At 35.8% G+C, this 23,314-nt stretch overlaps 1 protein-coding gene across 1 annotated transcript in view; it reads right to left on the reverse strand.

The window, feature by feature from the left end:
• Window positions 1-21,936, reverse strand: part of DCBLD1 (discoidin, CUB and LCCL domain containing 1) — a 98,465-nt gene extending 76,529 nt beyond the window's left edge. The window contains exons 1-2 of the mRNA XM_053710800.1: window positions 21,654-21,936; window positions 1,374-1,592 (exon numbers count right to left, since the gene is read on the reverse strand). Coding sequence (XP_053566775.1) covers window positions 1,374-1,592; window positions 21,654-21,723 — 289 coding nt within the window. The 5' untranslated portion in view covers window positions 21,724-21,936. The remainder of the gene's footprint in view (window positions 1-1,373; window positions 1,593-21,653) is intronic.
• Window positions 21,937-23,314: the final 1,378 nt, after the last annotated feature.

Genomic DNA, 23,314 nt, shown 5'->3' on the forward strand with positions numbered 1-23,314 from the left:
GTAGTCTCCTACCAGAATAAATCTACATCTGAACTGGCATCCTGACTCAGAAATTCTTTTCTTCTTTATTGCTTAAAAAAAAATATATATATACATACTAGTCTGTGATTGGCTGTTGTCACATCATAAAGGGGGCCGGAAAATGGGAGAAAAAATAAATGTCAGAAAGAAATAATCTACTGCTTATTTGAGATTCAGAGTAAGTGTTATTGCCTTGTCTTTTTATTATGCACTCGTTAATTATGCAATACTACTGTATTTAGTGGTCCTTTAAACAGGGTTGAAAGTTCCTTTAACATTGCTATAATCTACACAGTCACTGCATCTGTCCCTAATTGTCCTAAAAAAAAAATAAAAAAAAATAAACAGTAGTTTAAGAAGTCTGGATTGGCTCCTCCAAATAAGGCAAGTGGTGGGTGGAATTTGGCTACTAAAAACAGCTGCAGCAAACAAGGTGTTAAAGCTTTACAAAAAAATGTTCACGCTCACCTTATAAAATACATAATTTCTGGAAGCGGTTTACTGGGGCAGGCAGGAGTGAATGTTTACGCCCCTGTCCGCCCTCGCTTGAAAAAAATCGAGCCCTTAGTGTCTCTATCCACTTAAGAAGACTCAAATGAAATAGGACAATACTTACTTACTAAAATGATAATTCAGCTATTCACAAATAAAACTGACAAAAAAATAAAAAGTTGTATATTCTTAATTGAAGGCAAAACATTAATAAAAAAAAACCCCAAAAAGCAGCTAAGATAAAAGAACCTACAAGGGCCGGGTATTTCCATTTCTTATTTCCTCTTTACTAGGAGGTTAATTTCTTATTTCCTGAAGCACATGACTTTTAAAGGGACAGTCAACCATAGAATTGTTATTGTTTTAAAAGATAGATAATCCCTTTATTACTCATTCCCCAGTTTTGCATAAGCAACACAGTTATATTAATATAATTTTTTTTACCTCTGTGATTACCTTGTATCTAGGAACCTTCTTCCAGCCCCCTGATCACATGACTGTGACTGTTTATTATCTATTGTCTTAAATTTAGCATTGTATTGTGCTAGATCTTAAATAACTTTCTGTGCCTGAACACAGTGTTATCTATATGGCCCACATGTACTTTCTGTCTCTTTGTGTTGAAAAGAGATTTAAAAAGCATGTGATAAGAGGCAGCCCTCAAAGGCTTAGAAATTAGCATATGAGCCTACCTATGTTTAGTTTAAACTAAGAATACCAAGAAAAAAAAGCAAATTTGATGATAAAAGTAAATTGGAAAGTCAATTAAAATTAAAAGTCCTATCTGAATAATGAAAGTTTAATTTATACTTGACTGTCCCTTTAAATGTACTATCACGCTAAAAAAACAAACACCTTACCATGTTCCAGTGAATTAAATCCCTTGTAGATTTTGAGATATGAAGATTCACAGTCATGGGACTCAATATCCAGGTCTGCCAGCTTCAGGTACATGTTCTTTCCAGGCGGCACACTGATTCTTATTTTACACAGGGTATAGTTAGGGTAAGTCCCAGGGTAGTTTTTAGAACTTATTGTCCCGCTCTCTTCATACACGACTTTGTGCCCACATCCGTCCACTAACGAAAAGAAAAGAGATGTATGAGGGGTGATAAAAAAGACAACCAGTATTTGCCCGCTGAGAACACTCTACATATTGTGATATTTAACACCCATTGAGCAGATTCTAAGATAGTCTGAGCTTTCTAGCATTGGTAATGAAATCTCTGCCTTAGCTGAACAGCAGCAACCCCACATAACACAAACATAAACCATTATAATAATAAAATAAAAAATAAAAATTGTACACAATTTTTCTTTGCATGAATGTTTTGTAGATGATCCATTTATATAGCCCATCTCTTAGTGTTTTTTTAACATTGTGCTGATTTTCAGACTCCTAACCAAGCCCCAAAGTATCAGATGTAGACTGAAGTCTACAGATTCCTGCTTTCTCCAGTCTGTGTAATACGTCTTTCATATGCAGGGGAGGGGGGGGGAAGAGTCTGTTTTTCCTTCTTTCCCAGCCTAACTTAATCAACAATGCTAAACTGGGAGCTTCTAAGTATGTTTTTAAACGGTTTTATACTGGATTGTTAGATCAGTATCGGTGCATAGTGTTCATTAATGTAGTGTCTATTACATGCAGGTATGTGAAAACTGGTGTACACCTTCCCTTTAAAAGCATAATATTCTCTTGACCAAAGTTTTTTTTTCTAGCACCTTAATATATATATATACACACACACACACACTTCACTTTTATATATGATATATTTTACCCATATTTTCTATTGTCTCCAAAAAAGCTTTAGTGCATCTAATAGCAGGCTTTAGTTGTTCTACCTGCCCCTGCAAAGTGCTACACACTGAATGACTGATCAGTGCAGGAGCTCATTTTTATTTTTACCAGTATTTTCAAAAAACTGGTCAATGTAGACAATGAGGAAAAATATACAAATAAAGGGTAGTGTTATGGTCAAACGTCTAAGTGTGAGGGAGTTTAAGGTGAAATAAATTACCATTTAAAATGAGCCCAATCAGCTTTAGTTTCTAAGTCACCCTGCAGAAAGAATTAAGGCAATTAACAAGCCTGGTATATTTTTTTAAATAAAGGACAAAATGTGCAAAACAAATAAGATGGAAGAGTATTTTCACAGGGTATATCCTTGGACTGCAAACCAACGCAATTTGCAAGCAAGCTGAAATTTTTAAAATTATTTTACAACATTTACTTTGTACACATCTCATATATAACAGATTAGCTGTCACTCACTCACAAGTAGCTGCAAATTCTAAGAACAAAAATACATGTTCACCCATGACCCTGCAACACTGACACTGGGGACAGCACAGCTTCCTGTGAGTGCCAGTGAGCACCCAAGGCTGAGCATGTCGCAGGGTCATAGGATGTGTACCTGGTCCGGTCTGAGAGTGCAGTCCCCTTCCGTGTTTTGTATATGTCTGGGATGATTACATAAGCCTGTGCACCCTTCACTTGTTCCCAGTTTGTTGGATTGAGAGCTTGCATTGTGTGGCTGTTTTAGGGTCCCAGGTTTTTGCAAGGGACCTTGACGAGGTACCTGGGCTTGTCCCATTTGGCCAAATGCGGTAACTAACCCTTCCATTTTTGCTTTTAATCATAGCTGAGAGCTTGTAAGTGAGTGCTGGACTTTCTCTGTGTATCTATCTATCTCTCTCTATATTTCTATAATTAGGACACCGTGGAAAAGGCATACACTAAATGGAAATACACATGTTGGACTAATGAACAGTGACAGGAGTGGCAGGAAACTATTTCCCTGCAGACTGAAGTACGTGACACAAATTACGCAGAAAATGCAGATAAACCTGTTGTACGATAATGATCACCTACACAAAGTAGCTAAAATGACATGTGTGAAGACTGCTACTACAAAAACCATCACCCCCTAATTCAGGAACCAGGCAATGCACAGAAACGAGAGACACAGGTCATTTATCAAGTGGGCGGCCACTGCTTTTCTCACCAGTTGACATTTATATTTTTCTAGCACAAGTTTGCCTGATAACACGCAAATCTTAATGTAAACCGTGGTACTTGATAACTATCCATTGCAGGTAAATAGTAGATATTTATTTTATTTGAAATATTATGCTGTAGCAAACAAAGCGCCAACAAACACTGATTTTTTCTCACAACTAATTGAGACTGTGTGACCACAATATGTGAAATATCAGGATCCCATACAGCATATGATAATGCCTTTTTATACACCAAAGCCACCTTGGTAAATACATACCAGGCCATGCCCTCCATTTGTGTGTCCCCCCCCCGCCTTCAGCTTTTGCAAAGTGGTTGCGCACTCCCGATGACAAGCACAGCCTGATAATTGGGAAAAGACAGATCACACAAGTACAGGACAACTGCATAACATCCACAGCAAAGCAGTGCATCAAAATGACTAAATCTGAAAGCTTAAAAAGGGACACAACCCAATTTTTTTCTTTTATGATTCAGATAGAGTATGACATTTTAATTAACTTTCTAATTTACTCCTATTATCAAATTTTCTTCGTTCTCTTGCCATCTTTATTTTAAAAGCAGGAATGTAAATCTAAGCAGCCAGACCATTTTAAGTTCAGCACCATGGATTATTGGAGGCTTACATTTACCCACCAATAAGCAAGCATAACCCAGGTTCTCAATAAAAAATGGGCCGGCTCCTATGCATTACATTCCTGCTTTTTAAATAAAGATAGCAAGAGAATGAAGAAAAATTGATAATAGGAGTACAATAGAAAGTTGCTTAAAATTGCATGCTCTGAATCATGAAAGAAAAACATTTGGGTTTAGTGTCCCTTTAAATAAGTAAAAAAACTTATTAGCTAGTTTCATATATTACTGCAATCATGTCTCACTTATTTGTTTACTGCTCCTTTAAAGGGATATGAAACCCAGAGCATACAATTTTAAAACAGTTTACAAAGTTTTTCTATTTTTTACATTTGCTTCATTCTCATGCTATTCTTTGTTGAAGAGATACCTAGGTAGGGATCTGGAGCACTGCATGACAGGAAATATAGCTGGCAACTAGTGCTCTTACTAATGGATAATTTTACTTGAAAAGTGCTACCATATAATGCTCCAGTCATACTCACGCTCCTGAGGTTATATCCCTGCTTTTAAACTAAAGATACCACGAAAACAGAACATTTGATAATAGAAGTAATATTAGAAAGCGCTGGTTTAAAATTCCATGTTCTACCTTAGCCTACACACGCTCATTGTGAATGTTCTCCGCTATGCATCCATTTTGGAAAGGTACTTTAAGTTCATTACTTTTTTATTTTGTTGGTACAATAAAAAGAGGGCACTTTAAACTAAAAAGGGATGACTGGTGAGTGCTATCTATAGTATCTTAAAGGGACAGTCAACACCAGAATTATTGTGGTTTTTAAAAAAAAGATAGATAATCCCTTAATTACCCATTCCCCAGCTTTGCATAACCAACACACTTAAAATAATACACTTTTTACCTCTGTAATTACCTTGTATCCAAGTCTCTACAAACTGCCCCCTTATTTCACTTCTTTTGACAGACTTGCATTTTAGCCAATCAGTGCTCACTCCTCGGTAAATTCACATGCATGAGCTCAATGTTATCTATATGAGACACAAACTAACGCCCTCTAGTGGTGAAAAACTGTCAAAATGCATTTAGATTAGAGGAGGCCTTCAAGGTTTAAGAAATTAGCATATGAAACTCCTAGGTTTAGCTTTCAACTAAGAATACCAAAAGAAGAAAACAAAATTGGTGATAAAAGTAAATTGGAAAGTTGTTAAAAATGACATGCTCTATTTGAATCATGAAAGTTTTTTTTGGACTTGACTGTCCCTTTAAGTAGTTATAGGAGATCTCACAAATGGAAAACAGAAAATTGCATGCGCACAAAGGAACACGTTCATTCATACCACATTGCAACAGGTTCAGTCATACTTTAGTAGTTATAATACAGCAAACAATCCATCCAGAAACTGTAGTCTCTGTCAGTGCACTGTACTGGCCATTTTTTTATTTCGTCGTGTGTACAAATCAAAAAGCTCTAGTCCAACCCACCTATCTAAAAACAAGTAGCAACTGAACGGACAATGACAGGAAGGTCACATGTGGAAAGAGGAGTTTCAACCTACTCCAGAGAAGTCAGGAGACAAACTCCAAGAGCTTTTAAGATTTAGAGCAGTGTTTAAAAGGGGCAACATTTTTATTTTTTTCTGTTTGAAGTGTATAAAAAAACAAAAAAAAAAAAACAATTAAAACCAGCAATACAAAACGTCTGCATGCAAAATATTTAAAAAAAAACATCAAATAACTGTAGTCCAAGGATATACACTTTAAAAGCATCTCATCCAACTTTTGAGGCCAATTAAGGACAAATCAAAAAATTATCTACTACACTGATAAATCACTGTGTAGAGTATAGCAGTGTAAGCACTTTCTATTTTTGTGGTTATTGGAAAACCCCAAATTTGTAATAATCAATTTATTAGGCATAATTAAACATTTTATACCTCATAGCTTCTCATGTCACTCTAAACCAGTTAGCATGTTTTTTTTTAATGCTTCTGTAAAAAGATCACGTGGGGGGGGGACAAAATTCATGTAACAGTGGCTTGCGTGCAGTGATAGCAAAAGCATTTTTTGTGACAAACAAGTATATTGCAAAAATATGTCTTAAGTAAATTGGAAACTCACTACTGTGTACTCAAATACATGCTGGCTCATAGATCCTGTCACTTGTCACCTACACACACCCTTGGTGTCACCTCATTTCGCTCTCTGAAATATGTTGTGCATTTGTGGGCTGTTCTGTACTTTGTTGAATCTTGTAATCCTTTATTTAAAGGTTAGGAGAACCGCACATATCAGTGGAATGCTTAGCTTTCATTGATGCCAAATAGTAGAAAGCATTGCAGAAGGGCTGGTAGGCACCCGAGGTAAAGTCATTTACAACTGAAAGGAAATGTGTACAGTATATGCTTCAGGTTTATATTAATTTCAAAAGCAGAGATGAAAATGATAAAGCCAAGATTTCTGTATGTCCTTACTAAAACACAAGTTAATGGGGTCGATTAAGTAAGCAGCGGATGGTGCATCGAAGCCCCCATTGCTTCAGGTCCGCCTGAAACGGAAGTTAAGGAGCAGCGGTCTTACGATCGGGATGATTGATGGCCCCTGCTAGGGGCCGATGGGCAGCCAGTGAGTAGGGGGCGGCATTACACAAGCATTTCACTAGAAATGCTTATGCAATGTTAAATGCCAACAGCGTATGCTGTCTGCATTTAGCGAGGTCGAGCGGACATGATTTGCTGCAGTGAATCATGTCCGCTCGACCATTAATAAATCTACCCTAAGCAGAGAGTTCCCTAGATGCTGCCTGTGTCCCGCCCTCGAGAACTAGAAGATGGCTACACAAGGTGAAAAAGATAGGGCAGAAAATGGGACTGTTGTTTGTTATTTGTTGCTGCAAACATACTTAGCTCTTGAATATATATTATTCTTGAAATACAAAATTGTCTCAAAATAAAAAAAAAAAAGTATAATTAACTAGTTTAATGCTGGGCTACTGCCGGCTCAGCTGTCCCAGTTTTACCAACTGAACTCTAAATTCCACCTCCACATATTGTGTATTATAACATCAAAGACAATACATTCTAAAAGGGTCTCATTATAAAAGAGCACTGTTTAAAAAGGGACATGAAACCCAACACTGCTCTTTCATGATTCAGATAGAGCATGCAATTTAATAAAACTTTCCACTGTACTTCCATCATCTAATTTGCTTTATTCACGTGGTATATTTTGTTGAAGAAACAGCAATGCACACAGGTAAGCCAATAACATGAGGCATATATGTGCAGCCACCAACCAGCAGATCCTGAGCCTACCTATGCATGCTTTTCAACAAAGTATACCAAAGAAACAAAACAAATTTAGATAGACGTAAATTGGAAAGTTGTTTCAATTGCATGTGCCCTTTGAAACATGAAAGAAAGAATGTGGGTTTCATATCTCTGTAAACAAGCTACATTTCTTTCCTGCAAACTGTTGCACAACGCAGCCACTAATCACCAGTTGTGTTCAAAAAGAGGAACAGCAGAGTATTGCTGCTCAAGAGGTAACGTTAATGGTGTTAAATCCCTTTGTTGGGGTGCATAGACCTCTACAAGTAATGCAATAATAAAATGTTCTAGTCTAGCTCATTAAAGTATTTTATTATTGAGCTTTTATGTACCTAAAAAAAAAAATCTGATGTACTAATAGATAGACATGTATCCTCTTTTATTGCACATGATATTTCCAAAATACATAAAGTTATATATCAGTAGGGAACAAATGTAACATTTTCAGTGTATAGTCTCAATTAATAAATAAAATCCTATAAAGATTTATCAATTTACCAAGATGGCAGGCGGACACATGAGCTGTTCGCTTGCCATCGCCACTTGTGATGCAGCATCACATGACAAAATTTACCAAGGCACAAGAGCTCTCTTGTGCAATGCGCATGCCAATCCTCTCAAACACCTGAGAAGCAGTTTCGGTTTGCAGGCTCACGCAAGCTTGCCCCACAAAGCCTCAAAAGCTGCAATTGCAGCTTGATAAAAATACTCCCTATAGTATGTATAAAGGTAGAGTTAAAGGGACAGAAAGGTCAAAATTTTGTGCATTTCAATTTTAAAACTGAAGCATTTTTGCAATATACTTCCATTAGTTCAACTCTCTAAATCAACCAAGAGCACAGTGCGACTAATTAGTATAGTGACCAAGATTCACTAAACCTAGAGAGGTATTTTATTAAACAAATGTAACTGAATGGTTAGTATAACAAAAGCAGGAGACAACTGACAATTTTTTTTTGTTTCCCCCCATATCTTACTTAGTATGACTATGCTCCATAGGAATTGGAGAGATATTTTCCACGTGGGCACTCTCTATAAGTAATGAATACAGCGAACATTCGGAGCACAGCAATGTCTTCAGAACTTTCTAGGAGGGGAATTTGTTTAAGGAAAATTTGCAGTTATATTACTTACAAAAAGCATTTCCGATTCCAAGAGAATGAAGACAATTTGATAATAGGAGTCAATTAGAAAGTTCCTTAAAATTGCATGCTTTATCTGAATCCCAAAAGAAAAAAATGTGGGTTCAGTGTCCCTTTAATGAATGTAATTCAGTGTTCCACTAATAAAATATTTTATAACTGTAGTATTATTTATAAAGTATTTTTTTTACTTTTAAAAAGAGCCAGAACTGCAAATCTAGCACATTTTTTAATTTAACAACCTCAGTTATGACAAAACATTCACACAATTTGCAGTTATCCAACTCTGTTCTATTTCAAACTGAAAATCAGGCTCTCCATAAAACTGTCTTGTGCATATTCTGCTGCTAAGAGTCTTTGAATAAACAGATCTGTTAAATACAATACACACAGGTGCCCAGAGGCGTCCATAAAACAGCACACCCCTTATGCTAAGCGTACCATAACCCCACTTAATTAAGGCCCAGACTGGAGGTGGTCTGCTGAACAGCAGCAGTGTTGAAAGAAGATAGGTGGGAAAAAAGAAACAACTGGACCATGACACTCACAACAGTGACAGGCAATGAAAGATCCAAGTAGCAAAACAAAGGCTGTGTGAGGCTAGGAACGCTGTCACAGTAAGCTCACAACTGCTGGCGGTGCTTAGCCAGAGCTATTCATTATCTGGAAGGGCAGAGGGTAATTAAAAGTGAGGAACACAATATACAGGGCATGCTGGAGAGTGAAGTGTCATTTTTAGTGCAAATGGAATTGTGAAGCACAATGTGGTAAACAGAAGCACAAAACCAATCGACAACAGAATCTGTTCACCAATATCAGAAAAGGGTAGCAATGCCTCCTCTACCTTCCATATCATATCTGCTTGTTGTAACTCAGCTTGTATTAAACAGATATGCTAGTACCATTATAAAATGCTCTAATTCATTCAGTGCTGAGCAGGCGATTGGTTGCTACTTCGCTTTTGTAAACATTTGTAAAATAATAAAAATGTTCTAGCAAATAAGAGCACTAACATGGCACTTTAAAGAAACAATGGTTTACTGAGCAACACTTAAAAGGGACAGTTTACTTGCATAACTAACACTGTTATATTAATATACTTTTTACCCCTGTGATTACCGCCTTGTATCTAAGCCTCTGCCGACTGCCCCCTTGTCTCAGTTCTTTTGACAGACGTGCATTTTAGCCAATCAGTGCTGACTCCACGGGAGTGAGCATAATGCTATTTATATGCCACACTTGAACTAGCACTGTTTAACTGTGAAAAACTGTCAATGCAAGTAGATAAGAGGCGGCTTCACAGTATTAGAAATTGGGGTACATTTATCAAGCAGAACTTGCAAGTTTTCTGCCCTCAAAAATGAGCACGAATTTGGATATTTATGAAAATGTTTTGCTTTGAGGGAAAAAAAAAGACAGAAATTCACCTGAATATGTGTGTTCGTATGACATCGCAATGAGTCATTATATTGAAATGCCTACTGCCTGTATTGAATAGAATGTGATTTTTGCGCCAAAGAAATGTCACACGTTTTTAGCATAATATTCCCTCTTTTATTCACAAAGCAAAAGTAACTATTCAACTTGCCCCTGGTTGGATGGCGAAACTGATTTAAAGCAGAAGTGTTTTATATTTAGACAATTTCACTACAGTATTTTACAGCCTGTACCATGCAAAGTGTTCTGATGTTGGGTTATGCTGATGGTTTCTTGGTTTCTCCAATAGGAGGCAAAGAAGATGCCCATTCTCTGCAAAAACATCAGGACAGAGTCAGGAGGAGAGTTCCCAGAATCTTCAGACTAATGGATATTACAACATTTTTTGGGAAAACAATATGCTACAATAGTCGTGCCCTAAAAAAGAAGTAGAATATGTCCGTCTATATTTATATAGATCTATACGTCTCAATGTTATTAAATATTTGCCACTCTTCTATCGCTTTTATCTACATAAACAGGAGTTATCCTGTATTTATTACATCAATTACAGTAAGTTTCAATAGGTGAAATAATATGCCCCCTAACAAGTCTCACAATTTGGCATCTTTTCCAATTCGGTCTTTATCGTGACTTTTTGGCGCAGCAAAACTCAGTTTCCCCCCCATAAATATTAGCGTATTTGTGCACTTTCATATTGACAAATGTGTGGCACATTAGCTGCCCCTTTTTTGCCGCATTAATACACACCATTGATACATTTACCCTAATACGTCTTTATAAAGATGTATAAAAAGTGCTGATCAGAACCCTCTAGGAAAGGAAGTTATTTATGAGCCAGACAAGGTTTAGGTAGCAAAAAGGGTATAGATAGAAAGACACACATTACACCTCCAGTAAATTTGAGGCCCTTTGCCTCCCACAGTTTTTCAACTGTATTGTTTTTTTTTGTTTTTTTAATGACAACGTGGGTTTCATTTGCTTAATAAGTGGCCTGTTCTGAAAACATTCTTGTGGTTAAGTCTTACAACACAAACAAATCCTCAGGAAATCCTTTGTGGATTAAATTATATTTATATATATAAAAAAAAGCATCATATGAATCCCACTCCCCAACAGATGTTTTAAGAGCGTTTAGGTCAGCACACACAGCATTTACTCAAAGTCTCATTATCTCTTCACTCTGAGCCTCGGTTTGACAGGAGCCCTGCAGCAGGACATATGTCTGAGCTTCCTGACTGATAAACGGAGTGTTCCCCTCCCCACTCTAGCAAATGTAGACCCTGCTATGGCTTTCGGTGCCACCAGCAGCTGCCACAGTACACAAATTCCTGCCTCACACCTACAGTTATAAAGCGTTCTTAAGCAGACATTAAAGTAGGATTTGACAAATCCTCTAACTCAGGGAGTTATGGCTGCTATAATTCCAGTTATGGCTCCTGTTGGATTCAACAACATGCATCCCTGTATAAAATTAATTCCTGGCTCTTTAAAATTATGCCTGGCTTTTAAAAAGGATGAACTCCCGCTTTAGATGGGAAAAATAAATCTATCACAGGGAAGAGCAGTATTAACAAGTAAACATATTTACTCTTTAAAGTGATATTGAAAATAGCAAGCACTGTGAGCTCAGCTGATACTCCGCTTGCATTCGCCTAGGTGCACAGGCGTGCTCCCAAGTGCAACAATATACATTAGTAATAGGCGTAATTTAACAGCCCGACCTACAAATACGCCCAGTTTCTTATTTATCATTGCTTTGCGCCCATAGGGAACTGCAATTTCGGCTTCAATTGCGTGTTCTATATTTCGCCATACAGACTGAGGCGAACACCATTATAATACATGCTTTTAACTAATTTTTCAAAGGCTCAGCGCCAAGAAGAGACTGTTATTGACAGAAATTGGCGCTTCCCCTGGCGCATATGGGTACTAACAGTTTATATATATATATATATATATATATAGATAGAGAGAGAAAGAGAGAAAGAGAGAAAGAGAGAGAGAAAGAGAGAAAGAGAGAGAGAAAGAGAGAAAGAGAGAGAGAGAGAGAGAGAAAGAGAGAGAGAGAAAGAGAGAGAGAGAAAGAGAGAGAGAGAAAGAGAAAGAGAGAGAGAGATGCAACAACTAATCGGCATAATCGATAATAATCGATTATAAAAATAGTTGTCAACGAATCTCATAATCGATTAGTTGGTTTGCAATTAGTTGGTCTATGCACAGCACCAGCTACTTTACTCCAATGAGCTCCTGCACATGGTATTGTGTTTTGTGGTTATGCCCTTAGCCTAAAGGACGTCTACAGACATTTTACTTTTCCCTTTTACAGGACACTAAGTTGTTTTTTTTTTTAAGTTTGCAACTACTCCTGTCTTATGTGCAACGCAGAAATAAAATAGGAGTCATAATTTGGATTGTTTATATTAAATCAGGTGATTTGGTACTGTGCTTTGCATAATATAGTGGCAAGCTTGTTATTTACACCTAGCCCTAGATTGATGGCATTTGTTATAGGAATTTATGACACTATTACCTGTTTGCACAATTTTTAGTGGATTGCTTGGTATTGTTGATTATATGTACTGTATAGATAAAATGTGTAAGACTGTTTCGTCTTTAACCCTTTTGCCTTTGCCTTTCTTTTTTTTTTTTTTTTTAATTAAATGGAATATGTACCAAATTCAACCTCTGTAAGTATATATCTGTTATTTTAAGAGTGGACAAGATATTTTTTCCCCTAACATTTATAGCTGGTTGTTTACCATTGCATAGAGATATTCAAGATATTTTATGTCAGAATGAAGTCCAGGCTTACTTTGTTAAGAGGCCCCTTGCATTGGTGGAGAACTAATAAAGATAAATAGCCCACCTTGGTGATATTGACAAAACCCTACTTCTGCATCTCAGGCACCTCAATACCATCTGAGTGCCTCTTCTCTGCTGCAGGCAAAATAGCTTGCAAAAAAGAGAGCCAGCCTCAGCCAGGAGCATGTGGTCATGTTGACATTTTTTGCATTTCAATGCAAAGTTTCTGAAAGAGTGAATAACAGAATGTTATAAACAGTGGTAATCTACCTCTTACTAGTTCTACATCTTTTCAAACAGTTTGTGGTTTTGTTTTTCTTAAATTACCAATAGTTGTGTTAAAGGGACAGTCAAGTATAAATTAAACTTTCATTATTCAGATAGGACTTTTAATTTTAATCGACTTTCCAATTTACTTTTATCACCAAATTTGCTTTTTTCTCTTGGTATTCTTAGTTTAAACTAAACATAGGTTGGCTCATATGTTAATTTCTAAGCCTTTGAGGGCTGCCTCTTATCACAAGCTTTTTAAATCTCTTTTCAACACTAAGAGACAGAAAGTACACGTGGGCCATATACTGTAGATAACACTGTGTTCATGCACAGAAAGTTATTTAAGAACTAGCACAAAACAATGCTAAATTTAAGACAATAGATAATAAACAGTCACAGTCGTGTGATCAGGGGGCTGGAAGAAGGTTACTAGATACAAGGTAATCACAAAGGTAAAAAGTACATTAATATAACTGTGTTGCTTATGCAAAACTGGGGAATGAGTAATAAAAGGGATTATCTATCTTTTAAAACAATAACAATTCTATGGTTGACTGTCCCTTTAAAGGGACACTCAAGTCAATATTAAACTTCAAGATTCTAATACAGCATGCAATTTTAAACAACTTTCCAATTTACTTCAATTAACAAAATGTGCACAGTCTTTATATTTACACTTTTTGAGTCACCAACTCCTACTGAGCATGTGCAAGAATTCACAGCATATACGTATATGCATTTGTGATTGGCTGATGGCTGTCACATGATACAGGGGGAGTGGAAATAGACATAACTTTGCAATTTATTTAACAAAAATCTACTTCTCATTTGAAGTTCAGACTAAGTGCTATTGCATTGTCTTCTTATCATGCATTTGTTGATTATGCAAATCTACTGTATTGACTGGTCCTTTAATGTAAAGTTGTAAACTTTTAGTCTGACGTTTATATTTATAACACTCAGTATGTGGATTTTATTTTAAATATAGGATTTTTTTAATACGATTAATCGAAAAAATAATCGTCCGATTAATCAATTATGAAAATGATCGTTAGTTGCAGATATATATATGAGGAAGGGGTGAATGCCCCGAAACGTCACTGCCGAATAAATATTTGTTGTTTTGAAATCCAGTGAGTGCTTATTCCTATTCAGATTACATATATATTTATTTATTTTTGCTATCTTAAATTATCAACATATGGCAAAAACAGCAAAGAAACATTATATAATATAAATATTAGCTAAATATTAACTTGTTTTTTTAATGTTAATATTAATGTTTTTTTTAATAACCAAAACATGGCGGCGTAAATATTTATAGGGATGTACTGTGATAGAGGGTAAATAGGGAGTAAATGTTGTTTCCAACAGGCGAAATTTATCATTATTACGCCCCAGCTCGCCTGCACAAAGTTACGTCTATTTTTTTTTATAAACTCAGGCACACATGTGCTCTTCTCCGGAGGCGAGCTGGGGCGCAGTTACAGGCGAGACACATACAGAGTTCGCCTAACCTTTGATAAATCTAGCCCAAAGTGTTTAGTAGTCTTTACACATTAGGGGATGAACAAACCTGCTTTCTTACTAAAACCTGAGAAGTGACATTGCAGAACTTTCTTATAGGAGCACTCAGCTAAGCCACAGGAGAATTTGCATGTGAAATAAGGTCAAATGAGAATCGGCAGAGCGTGTTGTATTTGTTTGAAACAGATCAGCAAGTTGAAAAGCTATTCTTCAAAACCCTAAAAAATTGCTTAAGTCAGCATTGTGTTCGCCAGCTGGTCTGCCTCCAAGCACGATGGAAATGGTTTCATAAAAATATTGACCAAGGGTTTTAGGAACAAAAAAAGGTCTGTTTATTTAGCAGCAACTCTACAAGTTCATTGTGTGTCCAAAGGATTAGAACTGTATTTAGGGAGGTGCAGGATTTGTTCAGGTCACATTTTCTTTATTGTAAGGCAATTACAACACACATATCCTATGGTTTTAAAATGAAAAATAAATATCTTAAAATGCAACTAAAAAAAACACTTTCACAGAGATCTAAAACCTACAGCTCATGTAAGAAACATTGCAGTCAGAAAAAAAAACTGTTCTTCAAGATTAGAACTGTGTATAGTGCTCATAAAAGGAATTAGTAAAATGACGATAATTCAAAAAGCAAATACTATAATGCTCCACTCTCTCAGACACTATTGTAACTAAGAAATGTGTCCATGTCAGACAGGCATAAAAAACATGTTTGATGCTATATTCAGCTCTGTTTTGCATAATCTGTTAGACCAAAGCTAAAACAAACTAGAGTTTGGAAGCATAATCTAATTAATTTCAGTGGGGTAGCTTTACTGTATCCAATTGGCTGTTTTCATTACTATTCAGGGTTTAAAAATATATATAGTTTACTGTACCTTTAAAATTCTGTTTAACTTTATTCTGCATCCAAGGCAATATAGTATTCAAGGCACAACCTTCATAATCTGGTTATTTTAAAATTGATGAAAACATTTACTGTCAGGGTTCATATACAACCTTGGTATTTGTCTGAGAACTAAGGTTCTTTATTCTCTATATCTAAATTTTTTCCACAGCTTATTTGCATCTCATTGTAATGTTTCTTCAAACAGTTGTTTTTGATCCCAGCTTGTCAAGGTAAATAGCTTATTAATTAGTGTAGGCAAGAAATGTACTATATACTTAAGTGAAAAATGTTTTTATAATGTATTGATAGCTAATATTTTACCATCTCAGACAATAAACACCATCACCCATTGGTTTCCTTCCAAAAATTGGACATTACTGTCTTGTCTACTGCACTAGCAAGGATTTTATACCTTTAAAAATGACAAGAGATGAATAATAGATACTGTTTTTTCTTTTTTGTTAGGACATTATATGCAAATACCATGATGAGCAACGCACTCAGCCTCTCTGATATGTATAGCAATCATACTGCTGCAGTAATTAGCAAGCAGAAACTAATACTAATTTAAGCAATCTCTTGGATTGAAGTGTCAGTAGCCATCTCAGGAATTACAATAAGCAAGTAAGAGTAGACATGACAATAGGATTAAATACAAGGGCAGACTTATTTTTCAGTCCATGTTTGCTTTTCTCCACAACAGGATTTGTTGTTGAGCTGCTGTTGGCATTTAAAATTATTATTGAGAAAAAAAAATGTAAATAAAAAAATGGCCAGATCTAGTATAGTATAGAATATAGTATATATAAGGAGCATTATAAGGAAAAAATAAAAAAACTGAAAAATGAAGAAAAGTGAGTATCAATGGTAGATAAACACAAATAAATGACAACCTTTGGTCCCATCCACACGAGTTCATTATGAAATGGACTTATTAACTTTTACTGTAAATTAGATGACTGTATAAGACTAGAAAGCATTTCATGGAGTGACATAACATCAATGGTCCCCAAAGCTCAGAGGGACATTACATCCAAAAATGTCTGTCACAGATTTGAAAGAGCACTATTTAAACATGGTACAAAAAAGCAAACTAAAGCTATTTATTTTGAAGCAGGAAATTGATTTTATCCACAACTAGTTGGTGGCCCAGATACTCACTGGCTAACTACAAAACCCCCATAAAGCTACAGCCCCTCTAATGTCTATTTAAAGTGATATGAACATTAAAAAAAAGTTTGACTCAGAGTACACAATTTTTAGATAGAAGTTTCCAAATTGCTTCTTTTAGCAAATTTGCTTTGTCCTTGCATTGTTTGTTAACAAACTATACTAATTGAATAAAAAAAATGTGATAATAGAATCAAAATTAGAAAGTTGTTTAAAGCTTCATGCTCTGATTCATGAAAGAAAAATTTGGGGTTTCATGTCCTTTGAATCCATTCTAACACCAACATAACAACTGTAAGCTGTTCATTGCAGCAATGATACTTTCCTTGATTTGGAATATGCTATAATATATTAACACAGATATGTTTACAAAAGTAGTTCTAAAACCAAGCACATGACCAGAGTTTTGTTGTTGACAATAGACAAAATATCACACACACACATGAAAATGAATACTTTCTTTATCAGTGCTCATCTGTGGCTCTATAGCCAACCCATAATGTAGTGGAACAACATACAATGTAATAGATTCTTAAAGTGAATGTCAATTCTGATGAATCGGTGCCCGGTTTTTAATAATCCTATTAAAAACAAGGACACTTTAATTAATCAAAACTTACATTTCACTTGTTTTGTTCAAATACTTACCTTTTAATCTTCACAGCTGCTCTAGCGATTGCCCCGGCCGTTGGAAGCCTCTTCATACGTCAGAAATGACGAACCCGGCTTCCTCCAATCACGGCTTCCCCCCAGGGGGAATCAATGCCTGAGGCAACACCCTGATCGGAGGAAGTCGGAATTCGTCATTTTGGACCCGCGAAGAGGGCTAGCGACGGGCAGAGGAAACGCTGCAGCAGCTCTCAGGATTAAAAGGTATTTGAAGAAAACAAGTGAAATGTAAATTTTGATGAAATAAAGTGCCCCTGTTTTTAATAGGATTATTAAAAACCGGGCACCGATTCATCAGATTTGACAATCACTTTAAAGGGGACATGTTAGATGGTAATATAAAATGATAAAAAAATAGTTTTATATATATATATATATATATATATATTTTATCATTTTACATTACCATCTAACATGTTTAATGACTGAAAGCCACCTTTATTTGTTGTACTGGTAAATCCTAGCATTTCAGAAACACTAGGATTTACGATCACTTTAATCTGCTGAATTTTAATCACTGAGACAACTGACTCTGGTTGGGTTTAGACTGTAGTGTGCAGAAAGTTGAGGGTGTCATTTTATTCTTGGACCCAAGTAATACAATGTCACAAAACTAGTTGTTGTGATAAACGGAAGGAAACACTGCAGAGACTTTTTAAGTCATTGACATTTTTAGATCTACTTGTAGAAGAGGAGAGCAAGGAAATCCTATGTCCATATTTAGCAGACACTGGGATCAACAGGGGGTGGAATGTTATCTCTGTGATAGGAATCAGTTAAACAAAGTATTCCCTTGGCAGTTTTGCTGCAAGCAGTACAAACAATAAGTAAAACGCTAGATAAAAATAATGTATGTATGTGAATAAATACAAGGCACAATGTAGGAACACGATCACTACAAAAGAATAGTATTTACACAAAACGGAAGCTCATTTCCTTAAGAAATCATGATACCAGTTCAACAACTATACACTCTTCTATTTATATAAATATGAGCACACAAGTTTTCACATTTCCCATAATATTTTTTTTTTTAAAAAAAGACAGAATCTGTCTGTATGAATTCATACTAATTATCATTTTCAGATTTCATAACATGAGAAAAAGTTGGCACATTTGTTTAAAATAATGAATGTTGGCCATCTATATTTGTTCTAAATTAATGTAAGTCTAAGTGAAATCTGAATATTAACATTTGAATGTTGATATGATTGCCATATACTATAAAAATGAGCATTTGAATGTAACACTGCAATGTTACATTCAAATATAAACATGCAATACTAGAAGAAAGCATACATTTATTCTAGAGAAACATTTGAATGGCTGTCTAAATAAAAGCATTTGCTCTGCCATTGGAATGTCAAAGAACACACATATTCCCAATTCCTAATTATCACTGATATTCACAGGATTTGCAGTATCATATTACCCAGAAGGCACCCTAAGTAGCTACCTAGGGTTCCATTAAAAAATAGTCAAAACAAAGGTGCTTTATTTTCCATATCACAAACTAAGGTCTTACTACATTTTACCAGAGGTGCTTAGAAAATTCACTAGAATGGACAGTTTATGAAAATACAAATCAAATTTCAACCAATTAACACAATTCAGGTAGCCATCAACACATAGATCAACAAAATATATATATATATATATATATATATATATATATATATATATATATATATATATATATATATTTTATTTTTATTTATTTTTTTTCACTGGACTATACTTATGCCTGAAGTGCACCCAGGGCAAGGTGAGCTGTGTAAGCTGAATGTAGCCTGAATAGTATCCATTCTTCTTCGTTCACTTGCTATCTTTATTTGAAAAAAAAAACAAAAAAAACAGTAATCTAAGCTAAGGAGACGGCCCATTTTTGGTTTAGCACCCTGGATAGTGCTTGCTGATTGGTGGCTACATTTAGCCACCAATCAGCAAGCGCAACCCAGGTGCTGAACCAAAAAATGGGCCGGCTCCTAAGCTTACATTCTTGCTTTTCAAATAAAGATTGCAAATGAACAAAGAAAAATTGATAACAGGAGTAAATTGGAAAGTTGCTTAAAATTACCTGCTCTGATTTATAAAAGAAAAAAAATTGGGTTTAGTATCGCTTTAATATAGCTTATGTTATGCGCATGAGCCCAAGAAACACTGCTAGGTTTTGGGTTTGGTTCTGTGTGTTAGAAATTGGGAGCCCGTAGGGAAGTATGATGGGATCCCAGACTAACACTTTGCAATAACATCATATGCCTATATTCTATGCAGCCAGTTAAAGAGCTGATAAATAACTCATTCGCTAAGACCCCAGATAGAAAGTAGATGAGAGTTCTGCTGTAGACCTAGGCCTTTGGTTAGCCATGTTTTATAGGAGGTTCCAATGTAATTATCTTGGCTAAGGACTGCTAGACTCCTGCTCTGACTCTGGGGCAGAGCACTCTCAGCACTTCCAAACCATCAGTATTTCCATCAAAATGAAATCAGATAAAGCTTTCTTGAACTGGTGTTTAATCTCATGTTTATTACACCAAGCAATATCTGGTGTATGTTCACATGGCACAAACTAATTTAATCAACATTACATTGGTTTAGGTACTGTAAACAAAAGTAAAAAAATTGTAATCTATAAAAGTTCTATATATAACTCTTCAAAGTGTGTGCATTTGTGCCGCAAAATGCTGCTCTGAAATGGTATGGTATAAATATATTTATTGTATTACATCTCCTTAATTATCTTAGGAAGATCTGTTTTCCTTTTCCTCATAAAGCATCCAGTCAACACATCAGTATCAGGATTGGTAATTCATTAAATAAAAGTATTTGAAAAGTGTTATCTATTAAAAGGGCTGTCATACAGTTTTATTGTGACGGTTTGCTGTCACTATCTAGGACAGTCCTTACAATGCATAATGAGAGGTGTAAATATAATCTGTTTTAGACAGCGTAGCAAGGGACTTTGAACACAGATGGTGCAAAAGTCCTAAACACAGTTTTAACAATATAATTTAGACTTTACTTCACTGGCAAGCCACAGCATTACAATAATATTTTACACCCATTTAACAATGCAATGAGTAAAGATGTAATACAAATGATTACATTGATCTAGTATTGATTGTTTAACTGAATACAATAGGCAGTGTGGGTTATTTAAACCAGTTCCTCTTAAACAGTTGGGAAATAGAGCAGGACAGAAGGACAGATTTATAATACATAAGAAATGCTGTACAATCTGGAACTAATCAATCAAATCAACCAGTACTGACTGACTGACTCCCACTGTTGGAAAGCTTTGTACATAAACTAGAATTATTCTATCACACAAAACAATACACACACACAAATAATTTGAACTTGCTTTTCAGGTTCTAAGATGTAACTATCCTAGGAAATACAGGTTACATCTGGCATAGCATGTGAGATAAGAAAGTCTTCAATGGCCATCAAAAACACTTATGGGATGTACAGCTCTCCTATGTAACTCTGTGAAGGTTATTTGTTCATTGCAACATGTGATCCAATCCTTATTCTGGAGAATAACCGATATTTAAATCTGCTCAATGTAGATATTTGAACTCATAGTACATTTAACGATGTGTGTGATATAGACAGTGATGAGAGCACCAAAGAAGAGAGCCTGTTATACAATGGTTCCCCATGCACAATGAACCCATAATACCAAATTGCTCATGGACCATACAGACATTTCCTGATACAAATAAAGTGCTTACAAGAGTGGATACATCATTTTACAGAGAATCAGAAGACTGCCAACTACAAACACCTGAAACTTTTAAAACATTGGCAGATTATGAAGCACAGGTTACATAGAAGGTATTGGATGCAGAGTTTAATCTCTAAACATAGTGCAACGAAGCTCCTTGGTAACTGATGTATAAGGAGACCCTTCGGTATATTTTCATTAGCTAGGGAGTATATTTGCTGTGTGCACAAACATCCTACCCCTAATATCCAAACTGTGTACAATGCACTGTCTCTCACTACACTTCCTACTTACCAAACTGTTACACCCCAGCCTTATTACAGTTTCACTCACCTGTGGACTATTGCTCAGCAGTGTAAAGCCCTAACCTCATATAGCTAGTTACTGCCATACACCCAATTATATTGCTCCTATAGACACTGTTCGCCCCCTTGTACAGTCGCTAATTATCTAAGCAAATTTACACAACTGCTCACATCAGACTCCTTTGCACATTCACTTACTACAACTTCTCCGGTGCACCTATAGGTATTTGTAGTCAATACTCACCCAAAGTTTCAGCCAGCAACAGGGCAGGAGCAGTCAGGATGATCCCCAACAGAGCGATATAAAAAGCCATAGATTCCACCTAGCAAAAGACTCTCCTGAGCCGATCTAAATCTTAACTTGGTAGCCAGGACCGTCTTCTTATAACATAACCTAAAAAGTTTGTAGCAAGGACAAAACAAACAGGAAATCCTCTTATGTGCAAGCATGAGACTGTGTCCCTCCAGGCTCCTATGCTCCCCTACCCTGTAGGCGAGAGGGACACACATGCAGCCTCGTCTCTTCCTCTTTGGAGCCAGTGTGTGATCTTTGCTACTACACAGCCTGACACCATTCACTCCTGAGCCATGGGGGAGGGGAGTACTGAGTACTCGTGCCCTCTGGCGCCATCGTGTGGTGGAAAATATAACCTGGAGATCTTTGCTTTACATTACAGTCTATATATGACATTATGCATAATGCAACCTAAGGTAATTTTGTGTTAGTGTAACAAGGGACGGTCACTTTTCAAGGACGGACTCATTACAGATTTTATTAATAACGCAAAGGCAGTATCTATTAAACACTTTATAGAAGAGCAGCAATTTAATATGTGGAGATTTGTATGCGGAAAAAACTTGCAGTATATATAAATTAAATGTTATGCACAACATACGCACAGGTGGATTTTTATTGTTAGCCATTGCAAGAGCAGTGTTTTAGGCTTCATACAGGTTTTCAAACTCAAGGACATTCTTAATCAAACGAAAAGTATTGTAACATGGTTATCAAATAGCTTCACGCCATGCATTCTTTGGTATTACAGTCCATTTAAAAAATGCTTCAAATATTTCCGACAAATATTATCAGAGGTTTTATGATACATATTGGGCTCCATTTATCATTCCAATTCTCCTATATTTTCTCCTTAAAGTTCTCATGAGAAATAATTCCCTTATTTATCAATCAAAAATACGCCTAAAATTGGGCAATTTCGACTGTAAAATTCTCCTACTCTGTTCTCACTCTCCTTGGAGAAAATGTTCTCCAAAAAAAGGGTTAAATTAGATAATTTTAGTTGTATTTCGTATAGTTCTCCTAATTCTCCTAGTGACAAATTTATCATTTATATTCTCCTTTAGAGGACTGAAAGTTCTGCAAGTTCCTGCATTAAAGTTCTCCATAGCTACAGTGGAGAACAGCATTAGAAATCTATTCTCTACCAGTTGTAGAAGCAGTTACACAAAAGAAGGGCTCTACAAGGTGCAAAAATTATCTATAACAAAGCACAATAATAACGGTTATTGGAGCGCAATAATAATTTATGATGGAGTAAAAAAAATATATATAAATGGAGCCCAAAAATAATACCTATTGGGGCATAAAAATAAGATATTAAAAAGCGCTTAAATTGAAGCACAAAAACAATGAAAATGTAGATCTATTTTCTTATATGAAAGTTTGCTGAAGAGGGGCGTTAACAAAACTACTAGGAAGGCTGTATAAAGATTTCTATTGGTTTATATATGATTGACATGGAGAATAGTTGCTTATTTTTAGTGATAAATAAGGAGAAGATTTTAATCCGACTGGAGAAATTTATCATTATTTCTCCTCAGCTCTCCTATGGAGAAAAAACAACTTTTTTTATGATAAATACGGGCGCACATGTGCGCCTCTCCATA

Source organism: Bombina bombina, chromosome 4 (genome assembly GCF_027579735.1).
Source record: "Bombina bombina isolate aBomBom1 chromosome 4, aBomBom1.pri, whole genome shotgun sequence".
NCBI classification, from domain to species: Eukaryota; Metazoa; Chordata; class Amphibia; order Anura; family Bombinatoridae; genus Bombina; species Bombina bombina.